General features: G+C 45.7%; 1 protein-coding gene across 1 annotated transcript in view; it reads right to left on the bottom strand.

Annotated features, from left to right (window-relative positions):
• Positions 1-1,841: 1,841 nt before the first annotated feature.
• The window catches only part of LOC306737769 (B-cell lymphoma/leukemia 11A-like), a gene marked incomplete at both ends in the record, with an annotated part of 32,106 nt that continues 10,742 nt past the window's right edge, over positions 1,842-23,205 (bottom strand). Inside the window, one exon of the mRNA XM_079219556.1 lies at positions 1,842-3,853. Coding sequence (XP_079075682.1) covers positions 1,842-3,853 — 2,012 coding nt within the window. The remainder of the gene's footprint in view (positions 3,854-23,205) is intronic.

Genomic DNA, 23,205 nt, shown 5'->3' on the forward strand with positions numbered 1-23,205 from the left:
CTAGTTCAACTCTTTTTTTTCTCTTTTTCTTCTTTTTAATGCAAAGCAATGACACCACACTAATCTGTCAGCATAAGAGCAAGTTTTCCCTTGAGCGTCCGACTGTAAACTGGGAAAATTGAACAGTGCATGTAGGTAGTCCCAGATCTGAAATCTGGTCCTCGTTTTATACTCAACCGACTGTACCTCCGATTAGAGAGACAGATACAGAACCCAAGGCAGAGTGACAAGTGCTATATCATTAACAATGACGGGATGGAAATAAAAAAATAAAAATACAACTACCACAATGAGGTCAAGAGTATGTTAACTGTAAAGAACAGAATGAATATGTGACTCTTAAAAACGTGTGTGGAACGTCCAATTTGTTGGATTATTTTTCTAAATTCTGATTCTTGATTTTAGATTTTGACTTGCATTTTAAAAATGAGTTGATAAAAAATGTTTCAGATTACTTCAGGGTTTCGAATGCGGTAAAGAGAATAAGCGCTATTAGGACATAAACATTTGAATTGTAGAGACACCTGGTCAACCCACTCCCCACCCCGCTACCCTTACCCTCCGACACCAGCCCAAACCCCCACCCTCACCCAAAATGTGTCTGGTTTAGGACAACAACAAAAACCACTCTGTGGTCTCCAAGTGGCTGCTGGCTACACTGCTGCGTGGCTGACACTGAAGAAACATAATTCTGCGCTACTTACAAACAATAAAACCCTGCAAACTCTTAATTTTCAAAGAAAATAAACAATCTGGAAAATTAAGAGCATTACGTTGGTTAAAACAACTCGTCAGACTACCCTCTCAGCTTGGTACACATGTACCGGAAAACATACAAAAACAACACCTAAACCAAAACTTTACACACATACTCCTTTTTAGCATGTAACATGCCAGTAAACAGAATCATAATCTGGAGAATAACAATATACATGAGTCAGGCAGATAAATGATTTACCAGAGGTACACATAATCTTTTTTTTTCTTTTTTCTTTTTTTTTTCAGCTGGTTCCTTATGCTCTGCTAAGTCACAACACGACAGGGTTGTACAGGTGCTTGATGCAAGGACCTGCTTATTTCATATGTGCACAAAAATGTCCTGTAATCTTCGATAGCTGAAACTCCGAGCTTATAGCAAAAAGGAGGATTAACTAATGCAGGTAAAATATCCAAGGCACTCTTTGTTGTCATTTTACACCATATTGTTAATTTCATTGCTGTTTGTCAAAGAAATATTTAATGGCGCTAGTGCCTAGCATTTCATAGGCAGCCCAATTTCTATATGTATATATTTATATATATCTTATCTCAATCTTGCATGGAAAATCTTTCACAAAGATCAGTTTTAAGTGTGACCCTGCTTGTCTTGATGTTTTGATAATTTGACACTGTCCACTATGTTTGAACACAAAACTGTACATGATATGTAAAACAGTATGTACTGTATGCAGCATGGGTTCTCATAACTAACTTTTTTTTTTTTTTACATTGAAGAAATCAAAAGTATCAACAGCAACACGTACAACCAAACCCACCAGCCGAGGACAATTTTCTCTCTAAGTAGCCAAAACACACCGAGCATGCCGACCAGTTACAAAAAATACAAAACGTGTAAATTATTGCACAATAGAAAGGCTCAAAAAGTTTTGCGTTTGATGCAATAGTATTGCCCCAATGATGGATCATGCATTCAGCTTTTTCCAGCCGGGGGTGATAACAGGGCTGTACCGTGTACTGGTGTCTAACCCTGTTGTCCTTTCCCCTCACTTATTGGCTAGTTAGCCAGGGTCGCTTTTTAGCCAGGGGAGCTGAGAGAGAGCTGCCAGCATGCTGCTCTTTGCCTACTCAGTCTTAATGTCATTAGCCAGAGGGCGGTCGCTGTGCCACTTCTTCATGTGTTTCTCCAGAGTGCTGTATACACTGAAAGGCATGTGGCAGATTTCACATTTGTACACGTCCTTGCCCATCTGTCCGTGGGTCTTCATGTGGCGGGTGAGCTTTGAGCTCTGGGCGCACGCATAGCTGCACAGCTCACACTTGTAGGGCCGCTCTCCAGTGTGACTGCGTCGGTGCACTGTCAAGTTGCTGCAGTTCTTGAACACCTTTCCGCAATACTCGCAAGTGTCGCTGCGGCGGCCGTCCTTGGAGTTCGGCCTGCCATTCCCGCTGCCGCCGTGGGGAGTGCTGGCCCCGCTGCCGGTGCCGCTGCGTCCTGAAGCGGCTCGTTCCCCGTCCAGCTCACCAGGCGGAGTGGAAAAGCGCAAGCTGCCGTTTTCTGACGAGTGCTCGGACGAGGAGGCAAAGGGCGATTGTCTGGAGTCTCCACCTGTAAAGTTAATGAAGGGGTCCTTGAGTTGTCGTGAGGCAGCGTAGCCAGCTAGCCACTGGGAGTAGACGTTCTCGGTGTTGGGGATGGTGGGCGTGTGGGGGTCGAGGTCCTTCTCCACCTTGATGCGCTTGGACAGGGGACTGAGGGAGCCCGGGCTGACCCGGCCCCTCAGCAGCTTCCTGGACAGGCTGTCAGTGGATAGAGGACCCAGGCCATTGATGGCAATGGTGGTCCCAACTTCTGCTCGGTCTGACTCCAGGGTTGAGTCTTCATCAGCGGGCTCCCGGGACGAGCTCCTGCGGTGTGGGTGCAGGGCCTCGCTGTTCTGGTGGTGGCGGGCCCCTTCAAGCAGCAGGCTGAATCGATAGTCATTCTTTTCCTCCTCTTCTTCGACTCCAGGTTTAGTCTCAATTTCCTCCTCCTCCTCTTCCTCCTCCCCCTCTTCCTCCTCCCCCTCTTCCTCTTCTTCTTCCTCCTCCTCCTCCTCCTCCTCCTCCTCCTCTTCGTCCTCCTCCTCCTCCTCTCCCTCCTCTTCTTCTCCATTTACAGGCAACATGCCATTGTTCTCACTCTTGAACTTGGCCACCACTGACTTAAGAGCGTCTGTGGCACTGCCTATCAGATCACTGGTGCCAGGTTCGGGGGAGCTTGTAGTCGAGAGGCCGTCGTCTGACTTGGCATTAAGCGCCGAAGACTTGCTCTGACAGTGTGTCTTCATGTGTCGCTTCAGTTTGCTGGCCTGGGTGCAGGCATGGTTACACAGGTGACATTTGAATGGCTTTTCCCCTGTGTGGCTACGCCGGTGAACGATTAGGTTGCTCTGGAACTTGAAGGTCTTCCCGCAGAACTCACAAGACTTGGACTTGAGAGGTGTGCCTGGTTGGGTTGGATTGGATACAGGATTGGGGGTGGAGCGTGATCCAGAAGGGGACTGAGAGGTGGAGAGGGGAGGCGTAGCTGAAAATGGAGGCTTTGAACCTGGCTGAAATGGCTGCAGCAGCCGTTGCATAGGGCTGGGCCTGTTAGGGGAGAGTGGTGGGGAAGCCCCAGTGGCATTCCCAGCCAGCTCACGTAGACGTCTAGAGAAGTCCATCGGAGGGGCTTCTAGTGGCACTGAGTTGAGCCTCATCACCCTGTCAAAAGCGCTGGGATGGTGGGTTGCCAGGGCCAGGTCATCGGGGCTGAGGTGGTGGCGCGGTGGCGGGCTGAACAGGGGCGGGGTGCGTGGGTAACGGCCCTCGCGAGGTGTGGATGCTGAATCCCGGCCAGATCCAGAGCCCGGCATCCTCAGGAGGCTGTAAGGACTGCCGTTAGCCAAGTGGACAGCATGGAGGGGAGGCTGGGAGGCACAATCACCCCCCATCCCAGGAGCTACAGCAACGCGGGGGGTGAGGGGGCTGCCGGGTTCGCTCTCCAGATAGATGCGGAAGCCGTGGGTGTTCTGGGCATGCTGGAGCAGGAACCAGGCACTGGTGAAGGGCTGCTTACAGGTGGTGCAGATGTAGCTGCTGGGCTCATCTTTATCTGATTGAACACAGAGAGGGAAACAAATGATTACATTTCAAATTAACCTGATGAAATAATACAACGACTTAATGACAAACAACTAACTGTAGAATCATGACACTTAAATGATGAAAGTGAGGTTTTAAAATATGTAACAAAATGTCCAATACGATCATCAAAAACTGAGAGAATGCAAGTTCTCTCACAGCTACTTTCAAAATAAAACCCCATTACAAAAACGACATAAAACGAAAAAAACATATTGGATGAAAAACGTTTTATTGCCACAGATAAATAAATCTTCCCTCTTACTTTTCAGATCACTGAATCTTAACGCATTGTATAATATACAATTTTAAACAAACAACAAATTCTGAAATCCTGAACTATAACATATGCGATAGATTTAATGTGCATTTAAAAAAAAAAATTAAACCAGCATTCATTTCTAGTTGGTGTGCACTTAACAAGAGAATTAATTAAACAATAATGAGAGATATGTCAGGCAGCAAGTACACAATTTACACAGTTGAGAAGGCATAGGAATATTTCAAACAATAATTGACTTTCAATAGCACTTGCACACTGACCGGAGATTTGCCTGACAACGCACGCCTAATCTCGTTAAACACACTCATCTCTCCTCCAACGCCGTGTTTACAGAATTAGTAAGGCTAGAGTGGGACATGTATCTGATGCTGCATATTAATACTGAATACAAATAAGAGGTCACATGTTGATAAATTGTACCAGCGTTTATCACAAGAAAACACACATTCACAGCGAAAAGAAGCGAAGGGAGAAATTGTGTTTGACTGTTTGTGTGTGGGTGGGGAGGCTCCTATAAAAATGCATTTCATGCATTACTTTTCTATTTCTGATATTTCATGCTTTATGGATTTATTTAAATCCTCTCAGGTGAATAGAAAAGGAGAAGAAGGGGAAAGCAGAAGTGAGAGATATGCAAAATAAGAAGCATCCGCCACTTGCAAATGCGCTCCCTCTTTCATCTTTTGGCTTTCTTATCCTTTCTTCTCTTTTTTCTTTTTTCACTGGAGGGCATTTTTCTGAAGTCATTTGCAGACACTGAACCCAAAACCATGGCCATACTGTGCCAGACAGGGAGAACAAGGGAGAGGGAGAGACGAAGATAGGCCACGTGTGTGTGTGTGTGTGTGTGTGTGTGTGTGTGTGTGTGTGTGTGTGTGTGTGTGTGTGTGTGTGTGTGTGTGTGTGTGTGTGTGTGTGTGTGTGTGTGTGTGTGATTGCGACTATAAACGATCCCTAAGATGGTGGATGGACAGTCGTGCATGTTTTAAGCCTGCTGTGGCTGAGAGACAAAGGGGTGAAGAAGGGGCAGAGAGAGAAGACGGCTGCTGAGCGAAAAGAGGGATGTTGTGGATGAGCAATAGACGGAACAGATTGCTGTTTTGTGGTTCTCCTTTCTATCTCGTGTGTCCACGGCCACCACGGCCCCCTCCGAACAATCTCACTTAAAGACCAGAACACGGCATAAAATGTGCACCCAATCAAACCTCCACGCAAACCTTTTCCTCTTGACTGAAAAGAGTTGGAAGGGGGTTATACTGGTAAATTATGGATCATTACAATCTGGAGAAATTACAGTTAATTGCTGCCACCTGCAAGGGGCTTTGACCCACTATGGAATTTTTCCATCATAAAAAAGCCATTTGCCCGTACACGTTTTTGCTCCTTCTCTCATAAGCACAAATACAATGTGCCCATTACATTGGCTTTGGCTATATGTATGTTTCCTATGATTATGTGTGTGTTTTTATGGCTTTAAATAGAAAGCCCCATATCTCTCGTAAAACGGTTGCAATAACCTGGCCTCTCTTGTTCGCTTTGCTTTGATTTGCAGCCTATGCACACTTCCTCATCCCTGTCTTAATGTGTGAGCAGAGAGTGCATATGCATGAGGTGGAAAATAGATGAAATGTTCTGTTATTGTGAAGGACGAGAGAGGGAGATTGGGGGGTTGGCTCGAAAGTCGTTCCTCTCCACCGAGACATAGCCGCGTTTGTCAGAGGAAATAAAGCACTGAGGGATCATGGCAGTGAAAGAAGGAGGCAGAGAAAAAGGAAGGGAGAGAAGTGTGGCGTGAAGGGGACATTCCTAATGACAACCCACCACATTTCTGAAGGACACCAGGGCCAAAACACTTCAAAGCCGGTCGTCAATCCATTTTCTTATGTATCAGAAACCGCATGTCTTGTGCTATGCAATAACAGGCCATCTGTGGACATTTGACAAACTGTGCTCATGCCACAAGCAGTGACAATAATTGTTATTCCCATCCAGGCAGTGGACGCATTGATGGGCATCAACAAGCCAAACCAAAGCATGCCCAGATTCACAACAATGGCAGAGAGGATGTCTAAATAACCTCACAACTTGACAGATGTAGTCAAAGGAATGAAGGACGCTTATTCAAAAGGAGAAAAGGCGTTCTCACAAGGCATTTGACGGCCTTGAAGGTTCCTTTTTTTTGCAAGTAAGAAGAGGAGAAAACTGTGCGAGGGAGAAAGGATGATCTTATAAACGAGTCTGTCCTCTAATGGAATAAAGGAGAGCTCCCTCTCACTCTGACCGTCTGTTTCTTCCATTAACTCTAAGTCTGTGGAGAGCAGGAGAGCTCGGGCTAATGCTGGATCTCCAGGTCCCTTTGAAATAGGATCAGCAGAGAGGAGAAACCACACTGACAACCCCTTAGCTACCATTTCATGGCAGGGGCTGAAAGAGGGGACTTTGGGGGAGAGAAGACAGAAAGCATATCGGAGAAGTGAGAGATGGCAGGAGGATCAGGAGTAGAAAAAGTAGAGGAACAATAATCACAAAAAAAGAGAAATATCAGAACTAAAGAGGCAGAGCACAGAGTAGAGGCGCAGAGCAGTCAAAAGAAAAGAGAGGGGCGTTAAAAACTCCTTCAAAGCCATTTCAGCACGTTGCAACACAAAGCTGGGGGAGGCTAGTGTCTAACGGACACAGTGCACTGATATCAGGAAGATAATAGGATCCAGGGCTCACGCAAACGCAAAAGGACAACTGACACACGGGCAGTGGGGAAATGATGGCACCTTAAGCAGCAGATATGGTCACCTGTGTTGCTGACACCATGTTCACACCAGCGTCCCAGACAGCAGCGTTGACCAGACAAAGCAATACCCACAAGCAGTCTAGGAGGCTGAGGCATCACATATACTTTGCTCATGCAGAGTGCTCTATTGTTAGTGACCCAACCCCCAAACACAGTCTCACACGCACTCTCTCAATCCCCACACACAAACCATATCACCCCCGTCTCCTTTTTGCCCCAACGGCCAAAACACAGACATAAACACAAACAAACAAAACAACAGACGCCAAGACAACAATGACCTCGTACCCAGTGTTAGCAGGTTAAAGACTCGTTGAGGAAAAAAAACTGTCCTCAACTTGCTCCCTTCGTCTTTCAATCAAACCCACCGTCCATCGACCGTCTCTACTCTTTCAAACTTTCCAGCCATACATCCAAAAAGCTTGCAGACTTTAGCTTGACCTCCGTTTTATTTAGTCTTGTCCTTGACCAAGCCTAATTGTGGGCTCAGGCCGTCCTGGTGTGACCACGCAACTCTCACTGATATTGGTCATTTAGCTAATGGAGGAACAAGCTAACAGGATTATCTCACAGGCCTTCCAAACGGAGAAAGAGGAAGGGGAAGGCATAGAAACGGGAGACACTCGGGACACAGCAACTCACCGCCATTTCCCAAAGCTATCAGTCGCCTGGGGCTCTGGAGCACTCACACACACCTGAAAAGTGATTATGCTAATAGCGGGTCTTTGCCAATATTCATAAGTGTTTATAGGTGTAGCAGTGAGTGCCTTGGGAAGACAGAGGGTTGTCAATACAGTGCCTCTTAAGAGTGCCTCAGCCGTAACTGGCGTTAATGTGATTACTACTCTGTTTATGTCATTAGGGTATTCACAGTCAGGGATTGGTTAGGGGTGAAGGGGGAAGCAGCAGAGGACAGGTTGAGGAAGACAGTGGGGAACTTATGGAGGCTCCACAAGGCACACATTAGAGCTGTCCTGCATTTTCTTAATCCAGTCTGTTGTACATGACTTTCACCTGACTTGAAGGTCTGAGTGGCAAAGGATTTAACTATAATCACTCGTCGTCAGGGGCTTTAGGGTGTGAGAGCAGCTTTGTTTCATTGCATTCATTGGTGTCTCATACATGTTACCACCCGAAGATGTTTTATCAGTCTCTGCATCCGTTTGTGAAAATACCTAATAGAGCAGCTGGCCGGCCTTGACCTTCCTCTTTACTTCTCTACCTCTCTCTGTTTGTCTGTGTTTCCCCGTCACATGCACACACACACACACACACACACACACACACACACACACACACACACACAGACCAGGGCTCATACACTCACTTCTTTGTCCCGGGACAGACTCGTTGTGGTGTGCTTAGCCACTGGCCACAGACAAAAGGCTTGTTTGACCAACACTTGTTCCTGAGACAAAGCCGGATGCAGGAAATACGGTTTACTAAACCGAAAGCCAGCCAGGGAATAGAACAGGTCCAAATCGCAACCTTTGTGGACCAGGGGACTGCAAAGCTCGCTGGTGTCACACATGACAGAGTTGGGAGAAGCAGACCACGAACCACTACACACATCACACACATAGAGAAGTGGAAAAAAAAGAAGAAGACGTAGAGAGAAGCAGTGTGAAGAAGAAAGAATGGAGAGCTAAGAGAGCGGTAGACTGGGACAAGAAAAGTCGCAGCAGATCATCAGATAAAGATACAGGGTGATCTTTGAGGGCCTGCGCCCAGCATAAAGTAATCTGCTGGATGTGGCTTTGTCTCCAATCGGATTTTTACACTTCTTACCTTTCCTTTCCCCTTCTCCTCAAAGTTGATAAGAGCAACAGTGGATCTGAGGCGTCTCCCTGAGCCACTAAGGAACCATTGGACAGATGGCACCCACTCACGGGCCAATGAATGTGTGCACCATACACAATAGACAAATGTGTGTGCGTGTGTGTGTGTGTGTGTGTGTGTGTGTGTGTGTGTTGGGGATGTCAGTGTGTTTTTTATATGCATGTGCTTTAGCATGCGTGTGAGTATCTAATGGGCATGCATGCTCATTGTTAGCGAGTATGACCACATTTCTGTATGCACGCAGTTGTGTGTGTGTGTGTGTGTGTGTGTGTATGCGGACATTAGTATGTAATACACTTGCTACAATCATTTCAAAATTAGCATCGCTCTACCCTGACTGTTTCCCTGCGTAACCCTACTCCCTTTCATCTTTGCTCGGTTGAACTGCATTTGAACTGACCATCCATCCACCCATCCACCCATCCATCCGTCCGTGCGTCCGTGTCTCTATCCCTCCATATATCCATCCTACTAAGCCCAGCTGGACGGCTTCGTGCTTGGGTGCGGCTCGGTCCGGCAGACCTTATAATAGCCTGGGCCAGCCATGTCTCTGATGCAGATCATTATTTGCTCTCTGCTTACCAGAGACGGTGGGAGGCCGCACGCTGTTGTTTCTCATCCTAGCTCTAATGGTACAGTGAAAAGACCTCTGGGCTTCTAAGCTTAACCAGTCTAATTAAATGGACCATCGCTTATGTAAGCATCCGCAGAGATTATTTATTGAGTTGGGATCCGCTTCACAGGATCAAACCGCCGTCAACAAAAGCCAACGCTCAACGGAGTAGGTATTAAATAAAGAAGTGGAATCAAAGAAACTGAAAACTGCAAAGTGTCAGTTTAAACACACATATCCAGGTACATAAGAAGACTTAATCAAGCAGGAGTATTTTTGGACTCGGGCAATATCCCAGATGGGCCAGGAGTCTCTGAGCACTTCAGAGGGGAAATGTGAAAAGTGTTCTGTCAAAGAAAAGATATGTCTCAATAAACTACAGCTTTAGGCGAGGGAGGATAGAGTAAAATAGGCTAATGAAGAACATAACAGAATAACAGAGAATTCAATAGAATACAATGGCTCACCACAAAACAGACTTTTTTGTCTTCTTTACTTTCAAAATACAGGCTGCAGCATTCACATGAGAGCGTCTGCTGTCTTTACAAGCTTCATCCCTGTTTGAAGTGTACAGACAAGAAAGCCTCCGTAAGACATGAGGCCAACCGCCTGAGCTTCACTATCTCTGCATAGCTCAGCTTTTGACAGGCTGGCGTCCCTGCAGAAAGGATGGAGGGGGACCAGGGAGGTCGACTAACTGCACATTTCTGCATAAATCTCCAGATAGATAGCATCAGGAGAGCAGAATCAGCGGAGGGAGGCAGGCAAGCAGCAGTGGATGATAAGGCCCCCAGGGCAAGGCATTCGACACTGTCAAAAGTGTTTCGTCTCCGGCTATTGGACGAGTGGAGCGCGTTATGAGCCTGCATACCATTTGGTATGGACGCGATTTGGCTTCACCAGAGCATACAAGGCCCTGTATCGGACCTCGCCTCCTTTTCCCTTCTTCTTCACAGACATGTGTGCAGCGAGCTGGACAGAACGGCAAAAACACTGCACGAAAAAGGACTATGAAGAAGTGAAGACATGACAGTCCCATTACTATACAGCTCTGATCATCAACAGCTTTACTGGTGAATATGCTGAGCCACATGAGGCACTAACAGATATCATGATACGCCAGCATGTCAGTCGCTGGTGTAGTGTCACAAAAAACGAACAACTACAGCATACTGTACGTCAAAGCAAACTGCGGGTGATTAAGAATCAAATCAAAGCTGTCAGACCCTAATGTGACTGACACTTAACAGGGCAATCACTAAATACCACAAAGTTAAGAGTTAAAAAATGTTGACAGACTGTTCTAACTGTGAGTCCACATTTATATGACGCCAAAGATAGGTTAATATATTCTACACAGCATCGGCAGGTTGCAGCACCCTTGGATCAAGTATGAATGAACTATCTTGCTAAAAGACACTTCACCAGGAATGCTTCCTCTCTTACTCTGAATACGACTGAACTTTTTGGCAAGTGAAGTGTAACTCTTTAACATGTTAAGAACAAAATAAAAATGTCTGTCCACATCTCCACGGGTTCTTATACAAAAGCGGAATATCTCCTATGACCGTAGGTTTGTGACATTTAGCCCTTATGATGTTAGTGTTTCGGTAATTTTGTCCAGCTGCTGTGTGCTTTACCCCCATATTCAGGCTACAAGTGGACTTACTGCTATGAATAAAAAGCAAAAGAGTAGAGGTGCAACCAAAAGTTGCAGATGAATGAAAATAAACTGAGCAAGTGAGTGAAGAAAAGTTAAAGAGGAAGAGTGGGCAGTGACTTTGCTAGATCTACAGGCTCAGACCTGCAGTCAGGGTATCTCTGCGCTCATGGAAGTCCGGACACACACACACACACACATACACACACACACACACACACACACTGAGTTTGTCTGGTCTGAGTAAACACTTCAGCCTGTCTGGAGGATAGAGTCATTCCCTCTCCCTCTCCCTCCCTCTCGCTCTTCGTCCCTCATGCAGCCTGCATGCTCCCTTGTTACTCCTCCTTCTATCACGCTATTTCCTTAACACGCTGATGACAGCACTGAGAGAGGTTAAAGTGGGTCTTTCACACACACACACACATACACACACACACACACACACACACACACACACACACACACACACACACACACACACACTGACTCTTATACACACAAACACGGTTTCTCCTTCACCTTTTTTCTTTTTTCTCTGAAATACCCACACAAACAGTTTCTCCAAATCGTTCTTTCCCTGAGCTGAAAGTCACACTAACTTAACACCTGTGCCACGATACACCGCTCATCTTCTCCACCCACTCATTTAGTGCCGGGCAGAACTCAAAATCCATTAGGCCAGTATGTACAAGTCTTTTCTTTTTCTCCTCCTGCCTTTGCCTGAGGTGCTCCGAGACTGTAAATAATGTTTCCAGAGAAAGTGAGACACAGCGCGAAGGGAAAAATAGACCGGGCAAAACAGGGAAAGACACTCCATCATTACCGTAATCTCTGTGGGACAGAGATGGAGGTGGAGTGGATTGAGGGCCTTTTATTAAGGTTTGGGGTTTGGAATGCACCTGGATCACCAGTAAAACACCACATTGTCGAATCCTGACCGGGTGCTAAAGCGTAAGTAGGAAACTGTTAAGAAACGCAAAGTTACTACTAGTGTCGGCCTCAGTTGTTTGTTCCTGAACCCGCTCCAAGAAGCCCCAGAAGCTCTAAAGCATGGGCCATCCATTAGATGCTAGTGAACAAGGGCTGTTTTAAACATGCAGTTATTTTTCACCCTGCCCTACCACCTCAGGGTGAGAGGACCAGGGCATGTGAGCTCGGGCCAACCATAGCAGTTCGTTATGCATACGAGCCTCAAGGCATTGTGGAGGGACGTGGCACTTTAAAACAAGAGGGCCAGTGTGTTGGAGTGTCCCGTGGCCCGGAGCAGTGGAGGCTGAGGGTTTAACACGCGTCCCATCTGCTGTGTGTGACTGTGCACACGGTGGTCGAGTGGTTAAGGGAGCATCAATAGCCAGACTCTTTAGATCGAGGGGTATCTCAGGGTCAGCTGTAGCTCGCGAATCCAATTTCCTAAGATACAGAGAAGTGGAAAGTCGAGAGAGATATGCTTGTACATGCGGTGACCGCAGATCTGACTTAGAGGAAAACTGATTGTATCACAAGTTCAGCATTACTTTTTTTTAAATTTCGATACAGTATCACAAGTTAAATTCATTGTATTGTCATAAAAAGTAAGGTCTAAGACATGAAATTCCCTGATCCTGTAATAAGGACACAGCCAGTGACAGTGAGACCGTACCATCCACCATCCATCCAACCCTACATTCCCTGTTCCATTATTAATTCATCGAGGAGAAAACATTGCTGGGCCACTTCTCAACCCAGACTCTTTCCAAATCCTAATTAAAATTGCAAAATGGCCTCCTGTTCAGCCCTAATTCAGTCCCTTCAAGACATTCTGACAGAAGCAGGAATAGACGTGGCAGAGCGAGGAAGTGGTCAGATATCCAAAGTGACCTACAAATGTGTCCTTCCTTTTCCTCTATTTAGTGCTAGGAGTTGACACTAAAACTGCTAGGACTACCCTCGAGGCGCGATACCAAACAGGGACAGGACCTTTATGACATGTTGGTCTGCCCCAAACAAATGGGTCAAAGTTGGATTGCACATTACAGGGACACAAGACTGGGCACCAGAGAAAAGACTGTAGGGTTAGAACAGGGTGAATTCAGCCAGTTAATACCTACATGTAACGTTTACCATCAATAACAGCTTGTAAGATGGATGAGCCATGTGCTTTGCAATGGCAGGCCACGCTCCACACAATTCTTCATCTCCGAGGCTCCCTGTAGCAGATTCCTGCCTACTAATTGAAGACATGTGCTCTGATCAGCCGCCATAGCAACTAAGAGAGGCTGGGAAAATGGAGGACAATAGGACCTAGTGCAACCCAGAAAATCAACATCCTGAGCCGTATTCCTCTGCGTTCCAACAGAAGGCAGAATCTGCATTTATATCAATGATACGTTTAACCTTGTGGCACTAAAAATCATTTAAAATCATGTTTAACTAGGCTACGTGTATCTTCTCAGTTACATGTCGTGCACGCCCACACCGTCACTGGCCTGTTAAAAATACAGCATGTGGACTCTTCGGCTTATTCTCCCTCGAGGTGTGTCAGGAACATGCATAGGTCCAAGCAGTAGCGAGCGTGATATTAATTAAGGTAGCCAACCTGTAGGTTCCTTTGTGCCCAGCTGTAGAGCATAAATCAGACTTTTAACGAGGCTAGGGCCCTAAGATCTCAAACCGTGCTGGAATGCTACCTGCACAGCCATGCCAAAAATCTGTCTGGGTCTAGGGCTCCTATAGATCACTATGTTTATAGGGGGGGGCTATAGCGACCTACCCTGGGGAGGGCAGGAGGGAGGGAGGGCGGAGCAGAGGAGCAGAAAAGGAGGGTGGCAAAAGGAAGGGGGGGGCAGGAACTATTTCTAATGGGTCATCAGGTTTAAGTAAACATGTGTGGTGTTGCTGCTTAAAGGTGCACGTATGCATGTGTTTATGCAACGTGCTGCACCACTACAAATGCTCTTGTTCTTACGAGGACTGTTTATAATTGGCAAAGGTAACCAAGGAAAAATTATGAGACAGGCAGAGCTCAGAAGAGACAGAAAGACAAAGACTTAAGACGGAGAAGGGGGACGGCGGTAACAGGTACAAAAGCATCAGTCAAAGAGCCGCCAGCAAAAACCATGAATTCCTTTTTTCTCCCTCTAGACATACATGACTTAGAGAAACGTTAAAATGAGCTTTTAGACCTCGGAAAGAGTTGATGAACAGGATACGTGAAGAAAGCCTGTGTGCCTTTGATGACAGAAGGATTTATTCACAGACAGCTGCAGGAGGGAACACACATATGTAAAGACTGACTGACTGACTGGCTGAATGGCAGACTGAGTCCACCTTCAAGTCATTGTTTCTGCACAGAAAGGGTCCATGAACTCAGACATTCCACAACAGGTAGTGGCAAGACATACTTACACGCAGCCAGTACACAGGCATGATGCAAGTACACACACACTCACTCACTAGAACATATCATGTTTAGCCACACAAAGAGGTCAGAACCTTTGCTCAGGAAATGTGTTGAACTGTACTGTAGTTTATTGTCACATGCACTTAATAGTGTAGCAGCACTCTCCAATGCAACGCCTTAACTCCTGGAAAGCTTACCAGCTAACCAACCGCATATAAATAAGTCTGTGTGGAAGTGCGGAAATGTTGATTAATGGCTGATCAGGGGATGGGTAAGGCTGGTTTCTCTGGCTGCGTTCTGCAGCACCACCTGAGATTTATGGAACAGATGTTTGTGCCATTGCTTCTCTAACAGACTATAAAACTTAATTTACAGAAGGCAACAGTGGAGTCTCAATGTAAGACGTCTTCAACATGCAAACATTTTGCCGCACCGATGCAAATGTCAACTCCAAATGATTATTAATTAACAAACGGCTTTCATTATTGGATATTATATTGCACTCCTGCTCTCTTTTTTTCTTTCTCTTGCCTGTTTTTCTTTCTCTCTCCCGTGTCACTTGTACAATGACAGAGCCCTGACAGGAATGTAACTCCACTCCTGGCCAACGTGAACTCAGGTTCTCAAGATCCACCCTGTCATTTTGAGAGGGGCTGACAACCTCTGGCTGGCTCTCGCAGAGGTTGCGGGGGCATCGACCCCGTCGGACGGCTCGTGTTGCATTCTGAGAAATGAACTTTGTCGGCTTGCGCAAGGTCAAACTGTAAAGAACCTATAAGCCCATTCTATACATGTCCAGCTGATATGCTGTAGCCCTACAGACCCCGGGAGGAGAGCGCTTTACAGACGACCCAAAGGTTATCTTGTGTACCTTTGCTACGGCCATATAGATATATAAAGACATAAAGAGATATGTTTGCTCATAAAACACATGGCCTTTATTGCTCTCGTCCGGTTTCATCACCTTTGCAGTACACAGAGGGGTAGCTGATGAAAGGAGGAATTAAGAGCAGTGAAAGAACAGGGATATTATCTGAAGAGGAAGGGTGCAGTTGAAGGGTGTCAAGAACAGTGTAAAAAGCCGTGGAGTAGAGAAGAAGGGAAAAACAAAAGAGTGGTGGACAGCTTTACACTGCAGCACCCCATTCTAGATTACATTAGTGGCAGCTGCTTCCTTTGTGTGGTTTTATGGCCTGGCCCCAAGAAAAAGCTGCTAAAATTTCATTTAATCTGCTGCAGAAACTCAAGTGTCTGTCAGCCACTCAAACAAGGGGGCCTAAAAGCACCATGCTCTCAGATAACTGAGGCAAAACAACGCTAATAATATCTCTGTCCGTGGCCATACAGGCAGACATTTTGTGTAACCAAAGAGGGTTTGCCTGTGCATGGGAAACTGGCCCGCTCTCCAAGTCCAGGGGCAGGCCTTTAATGGCGGGTGAGGGAGCGAGACAACGTCCCCCTTCTTCCCTCCTTCTCTCTCTTTATCTCCACCTCCTGTTCATCCGTCCAAGTCATTAGCTTATGTTAATCACTAAAACTAGCAAGAGTGACCCCCAATTTCATTTAGTATGCCACTATACTTAACAGCAGATGACGACGCAGCTGCTACAACTGATTTATTAAGGTGAACTAATTGTATGACTGGGCCTATATCTTGTGCTAATTTGTATCAGTTGCCCACACTCTCAGACTTGAAATCAAAATCCAATCCTTATATCTTTTTATTTAAATATGTATCACTCATTCTTAATCCTTTGCTTCTTGTCTTGTGGAAAATGTTTTCTTGTTCAAATGTGCTTTGCACCCTACAAACTCTGGACGAAGGCATGCCAAATCACTTTTGCCAAAAACCTATATCTATAAAGTGACCTAAAGTCTACTATAAACTATAATTAAACAAGCCTCAAACTAAATTGTCTAAAAGTAGAAATGCCAGCATTATCCTTTAAAAGCAAATGTATCTCAATATTCTGCTCCTAAAGACCCAGAAACCCAAAGCTAACGCAGAAAAAAGGCAACATTTTACTGGCCAAGTATCAGTAGCCGGACGCAGCAATGGAGCTTTGACAGCAGTTGTAACTGACAGAGAGCAGAGGTACAGGCAGCGGTTAGGGGCAGCTTCCTTCCAGGGCTTTGGGTTCACAAAGCGGTGTGTCCACGTGCATTTTATTCAGATAAAGTGAGGGGCTATTTTGCCATGTGATGCCACTTCTGTAGCTTAAGTCAAGAAGAAAAGGAAGAGGAGGAGGAGATGCCCTTTCCTGCGACTTCTCAGATAATAAGATGGCAGGAGTGATGAGGAACTAAAGGGGTGAGGGAGGAAGAGGGGACAGGCCAAAGCCCCAAGCGGAGATATCGAGGCAGGGAGGTGTTTGTCCGAACCAGATATCTGCTGCCTCGGTCTGAATGGGGCAAATCACAGGAAGGAAAGTAAGCTTGTGACTCTTTATCCCACAGGAGCAGGTCTCACTTGCATACTGCTCATCCTCTCAGGTTTGGCTTAGGCTTAAGAGACTGACACCAGTGTGTGAGGATAATGACAATGAAGTATGGCATACCACATAAATGGGAGCAGTTGTCAAACACCTTTCTCCTCGTTGAGCAAGACAGGCAGGTTTTTCTCTTCAATGTCAAATTAACAAAATTCTTAAAATTAGTGCGATGTAATGTGATTTGTTTTGTGCTACTTGTTGACTACGCTGAAAAGGAAACCTTTAGAGAGGTGGTGGGAGCGATACATGTTACTAGTGCTCCACCTCTGGCGAAACTAGAAGCACTCCTAACTGAAAGAGGCTATGAGGGACAGAATCGCTTTCGTGCCAAAGGTTAGACAAAATTATTAATTAATACCACTCTCATATCTATACTGGCTGCAGCCAGCAGCCAATTAGCTTAGCTTAGCATGAAGACTGGGGAGTTAGTCGAGTCTTGGTTGCCTGGCAACCTTACAGTGATGGCAGGACTCCAGGCTAGCTGTTTCCCACACTTATAGTTTTTATGCTAAGCTACGCTAGTTGGCTGCTGGCTGCAGCTTCATATTTACTAAACTTTGAGTGGTATACTATCTAACTCTAAAAAAAGAAAGAAAACAATGTTTTAACAATTATTTCCCAAATTTAATCTCCTGCTTCTTCTACTGAGGCTGGTCAGTTTGAAGTGTTGGAAGTTCAAAGTATAATCAAACAGGGCATAGCGTGCACAGAAATTGAGCTGATTTGAACTTAAATTGCCCGGAAGAGGCTATAAAAAAGAGCACTTTCAACAATTTATTAAACAAGCTGGCTCAGAAGAAAATATGCTAATACCCGGTCACCCTTACCTTTTCCTTGTAAAACAGTGTTTACAAAAGGCAACTAACAGAAGAAAGAAAGGAAAAGTCAAAGGAATAGCAACACAGAAGCACAAATGAGTACTAATGAAGACATGGAAAGCTGCAGAGGGGGGGAGGCGGGAGAGATGGGTGAGGGCAAATTAACCTTTTTAATTGGAGAGTGGTAGTCCTCTTTGGACCCTGCAGTTGGATCCAGAGTGCTGACAGATGATGAGAGGGAAATGGCAGGCCTATTACAGGCAATCTGGCCCTGCGACTTGGCAGACCACAGCAGTACCAGAGCCTGGGGAGAACAGGGCATGTCCAGCATGGAAAGCATTCCCTGCCAGACCGCTCACTGGCAGAGAAGGGCTTGCCTCAATAAAAGGTATAAATAGAGAATGATTATCTTGGCACTTTGAACTATGGGGTAAAGGGTTGTCATAAGGAAGTCTGGTTCCTTGTCTGATAACAAAATACTACCTGGTCAAGAAAAAGGAGAAGGGCTTTGCTTTATTGAAAATGAGATAGAACCAGTCTGACAGGTATACGAGAGAGGAGAAGGGCCAAAGCCAGCAGTGTGGGGCTGAAGAAATTCACACGACCCATACTCATGAACGCACACATTTTCAAACCCGGTAAGTCTGCCCTGCGTTCACCAACCAGATGCAAGAGAAAGACATCAGAGAGGATAACTTCCTGTCTGTCTGTATGTCTGGATGCAAGAGCCATGTTTATGTCTGGGGATACAAGGAAAACAAACATCAAGGTCAGAGAGGCTGGAGCCTGTCCAAGCGATAGATAGCCTCTTTGGAAACAGGGCTGCAGGCCTGTTTAACATATGGCCCCAGGGGGGACAGCAGCATTTAAGCAGAACCCGTAGGTGGGATTTCTGGACCTGTGGGCTCTCTCCCAAGCTGGAGGCTTTTCACCTGACATCAGAAAGACACTGATGCACAAATCATGTATCATTTCTTAACATTAGTGATTTTTCCTTCTTGATCTCCTCACTTGATCTGGACTACAACTTTTTGAAAATCAATCAAGCCCCATTTCATGTCACGCCCTCTACAATAAACAACGGCCAACTCATTCATTGTCCCACTGTCCAGTAGACAGTTGATGTAAACATAATCCTGACGCCTTCTCTTAAACGCTGACCCCATTAGAACAACGTCGATGGACATCTCCACAGTAGGTCACTGAGACAAAGAATCATCAACCCTTTACCTCTGTTATTCCCTTTCCTCTCAATGCTTCTCTTTTTATGTCTACCTCTCTCTTTTGTCCATCTGTCTTGCATTATGCATTTAGAACAAGGCACAGACAACATAGAAGACCACACAACATAGCAGATTGCACATATCGTGCAAGAGCTGTGTTTGTCCATTAAGTCTCACACTCTCACACATATTTGTGTGCAAATGACACACTCTGAGTCCCACCACCAGCATCCTCTGCATCTCATCCACAAAGTCTTGCTCACGAATGTCTCACTCTCTCCTTCTTTTGTATCTGTCTCTGTCCATGAACACACACACTGACACACACACACACACACACACACACACTAGACACATGGCCGAAGAGAGCAGACTACCATCTGGGAGTAGTGGCCGGCTTTGTCTGGGGGGCGGGGGGGGGAAAGCGTCAACACGACCCCCCTTTAACACACACACATAACCCTTGCAACGGCCTCCATCACCCTCCCCATCCAACTGCTCCAAGTGTGAGAGCTCTTCTCGTACAATCTGCACATATACATATGCAAATTTGCAGGGGGGCATTATAAAAACAGCCATCATCACGCGAACACACACACACACACACACACACACACAGAGAAAAGCAAGATATTTAGTTGGCTTCAGCACCAAAGTAGCCACGCAAGAGTTTTGAAAAAGAAAAACGTGTTTCCGAGAAATAGAGCAAGAGCTGGAGGGCTGGAAGAAAAGAGCGCAGAAAAAAAGGGAAGATGAAAAGAAGAACCTTCTTTATAAATAACAAATTAATGTGAGCATGTGTGAAATACATGCAAATGGGATTGCATGCATTTACAAGGCGACACACATAAACACATGCAAACACAGACACGCAAACATACATTATCCATGTTTTGCCCCGCAGCATGCATGTGATGAATTTATACATAAAATGTCACTCAATCAAGATGACACAGGATGCATCACAACTGTGCTTTGATTCAACATCACATGTGGGTAGGAGGCCCTCAAAGACATTAACCATGATGCACCAGACATCAGCTGATCATCATCTATTTGATTTTGGCAGGTCTGGACATGCAGTTTTTCCTTAGGCTGCGGTTATAAGGATGGGTGAATGACCTTGAGTAGGAGAGGATACAATACCTTAGTTTGAAGAAATGTAAACGTTATATAATAGACGTTATAGACGTTTTCTGCTTTAAATGATCATTATGAAGCAACGGTTGATTGAACTATGTAATGGTTATAGAGTAATGACACCCTCTGCATGTAGATTGGGTGCCACCGAGTCGCAATCTCCTGGGAAAATGAAGGCTAGATTTACGGCACAAAGACAAAACAGGAAGAGGATAGCGCTTTTGTTTTCAATCGGTAACTATCCCTCGTTACCAAAAAAGTATCAGTGTTAGTTAGTTCTTCAGACGGTGGAACAGCCGAAAACAAAATGCAGTGTGTCCTGTGTTGTTGATAGTTTCTATGCTCTGAGGAAAGCGGTAAGTAACCTGGATGTCTTTGTCTGTTCTCACTTTAACAAATTGATGCTCAATGGTAAACAAATAACTTTGCTTTAACGTTTCAGGTAATATGTGAACAAAGAATAAGTAAAGAATCCTAGAAATCTGAAGAAGCATTCAAAGCTAAATGTTGATATTTTACACCTTTTGCGACGCCCAGCCCTACTTTTTCGATCATTACACGTTTACGTTTATAAATGTCTACCAAACCTCAAAGAATCAAAAGAAATCAAAAATGTGATGATATTTGATACAAAGTGAATGAACTTTTGGCTTTTGTCAGGTGTCCATTTGTCATAATCATAGATCCCATGGCTCTGAGCGAGGACAGAAAAAGACTGAGCTAGAAGAAGAGAGAGCGAGACACCTGCAAGGCGAACTGGAAAGCCGACACCTAATCCACTCCTTTTCTTACATAAACCTCTCTACAACAACCTTTCACACAAGTTTCACACTTTTCACGCCATAGCAGTTTATGTTCACTTCTGCTTTAGTCGTGATCATATTTTCTAATGTCCATAACTGCTTAATTAAGAATTTCAACAATCTTGGAGAGATAAACTCTCGGTTACTCGAATGCCTTAGATGTTCATGATGTGACGGAGCTTTCTGATCTGCCATCTCGAGGCAGAGTTTGTGCGTGAGCTGAAAGCATTTGAAGTGGAATGGTGAACAGCCTGCTCTCTAAACTCAAGGGACACATCCGAGTTGTAATTAGGAGAGGATCTGCGTCCATATTTTATGGCGTACAAAGACACAAACACATTCACAGACACGATTTCCATTACTGCCACATGTGTACATATATGATACATGGATCCAAGGGTATAGATTCATGCATGTAAAGTTGACACAAATAGAAGGTTTCTCGCTCACACAGCACAACGGTCCATTATGGACATCTTTCATATCAAATTCTCTCCCCCAGTTTTCACCACTCTCATGTTTGCTGTAATGTTGTCAGTACACAATAGCAGCGGCGGTGTTAAGCTCATGTTGCCCCATCAAGAGGAAAGCACCAACAACAACCAAACACTTTTCCCTCCTCTTCCCACCCTGTTTACGAGGAGATCCATTCGTCTCTCACTTTGCTCCCACGCTCTCTCGCTTCTTTTTTCTCTCCTCCGCATTGTCCTGTGCCCTCAGGTTAGAGGTTCTCTCTGTTTCCTCCTCTAAAGCTTGGAAAACCGAGGAGGAGGATGAGAAGAGGCGAGCTAGAGAAAGAGAAAGAGAGAAAGAGAAAGAGAGAGAGGAGGGCCGGGCAACAGGGCCTGTCCGTCTACCTCCTTTGGCCTGGCTGGCTAACCGGTCTGAACTGGTTTTGACATAGGTGAACCAGAGACGTGTCCTCTTTCGCCTCTGGACAAAAAAGAATCATGGTGGCATTCCATCTACAGTCAGCAGGTACCAGGGAAGTGTGCATCCATGTGTGTGTGTGTGTGTGCATGTGTGTGTGTGCCTGTCTCCCAAGACCTTTGAGGCTTGGACCATTGCCAAGTTCATCTGTTAATGGACAGCTACTACGAGAGCTGCCCCATCCCCCCTCTTTCCCTCCCCTCTGTCTCTCCAGCAGCCATGCCTGCTCACGACCCCCCCTTAACCTCCCCAACCCCCAGCCAGGACTGCCCAGATACAGGCCCTCACTCTCCCTCTCCCGCCTCCTCCACTCCCTTTCTCTCCCTTCCCCTGAAAGCTATATCATTCCCTTTTCCCTGTCCTCCTCCTCACTGCCCCCCAACACTCTGGGCTTCTCCTATTCAAGATAAACAGAGTGCTTCAAGTTCAGGGGACACCCTGGGACCCTTTAACAAAGCCATCTATCATGCTGTCTGCCTGAGACTCCTTTGGCCATAGCGGGCTCTGCTGCTACGTCTCTCTCTCTCTCTCTCCCAATCTCTGTGTGCGTGTGTCTGTGTGTGTGAGTGTGAACATACCAGGCTGGACATAGACCAGCCAGCATGTCTGCTAACCCTGACTAGCTACTTGCTCTTACTGATCCTGAGCTGGACAATTTCTCCATTGTGTTTGTGGCCTTTCCAAATCCAGAGCAAAGACAGACCCCCCCCCCTCCCCCTCCACCCCTCATCTCCAATGCAACCCCTCCTGTTAAAACGAGACAAACTCATGACACAGAGGCACGCACCGGAGCGAAGAACAGCATGCACGCGTGGGCCACTTTTTCTCCACACCTCGGAGACGGACTCCGCTGACCCCTCTCCGATTCCTCTGAAGTCAAACAGCGGGACGATTAACCAAACTGTCAACAGCTTAATAGTATGGGAATAAGAGACAGACAGTAGGCCCGAAGAGAAGTGAGTAAACACTGTGGAGATTAAGAATGGTACACAAGACAGAGGGCGAGCCGGTGAAAGAGAATAGGAAGAGAGGAGCCCCGTTCGTACTTGGATCCTGCAACATTTATGGGTTCAATTATCGAGGTAGTCTTTTTCAGTATTCAAGCACAGGTCTGCTGTATGGAAATATTCTGTGTCAGGTGTTTTCCCAAGTGATGTGGTATTCCATGCATTATTTTTTGCTCATTACGGGTGGCAGCAAGTAGGAAAATAAGAACACCACAAGAAGATGAGCACGGTGAAATGTCACGAAGGCTGAACTAAACGATAGAGTTTAGATCTTGTAGTCCATCGGCAGTTTTTTTGAATACCTTCTTATATTATTATAATAATTATTATGTGAATAATAATAGA

This window comes from Taurulus bubalis, assembly GCF_910589615.1.
Source record: "Taurulus bubalis genome assembly, chromosome: 6".
NCBI classification, from domain to species: Eukaryota; Metazoa; Chordata; class Actinopteri; order Perciformes; family Cottidae; genus Taurulus; species Taurulus bubalis.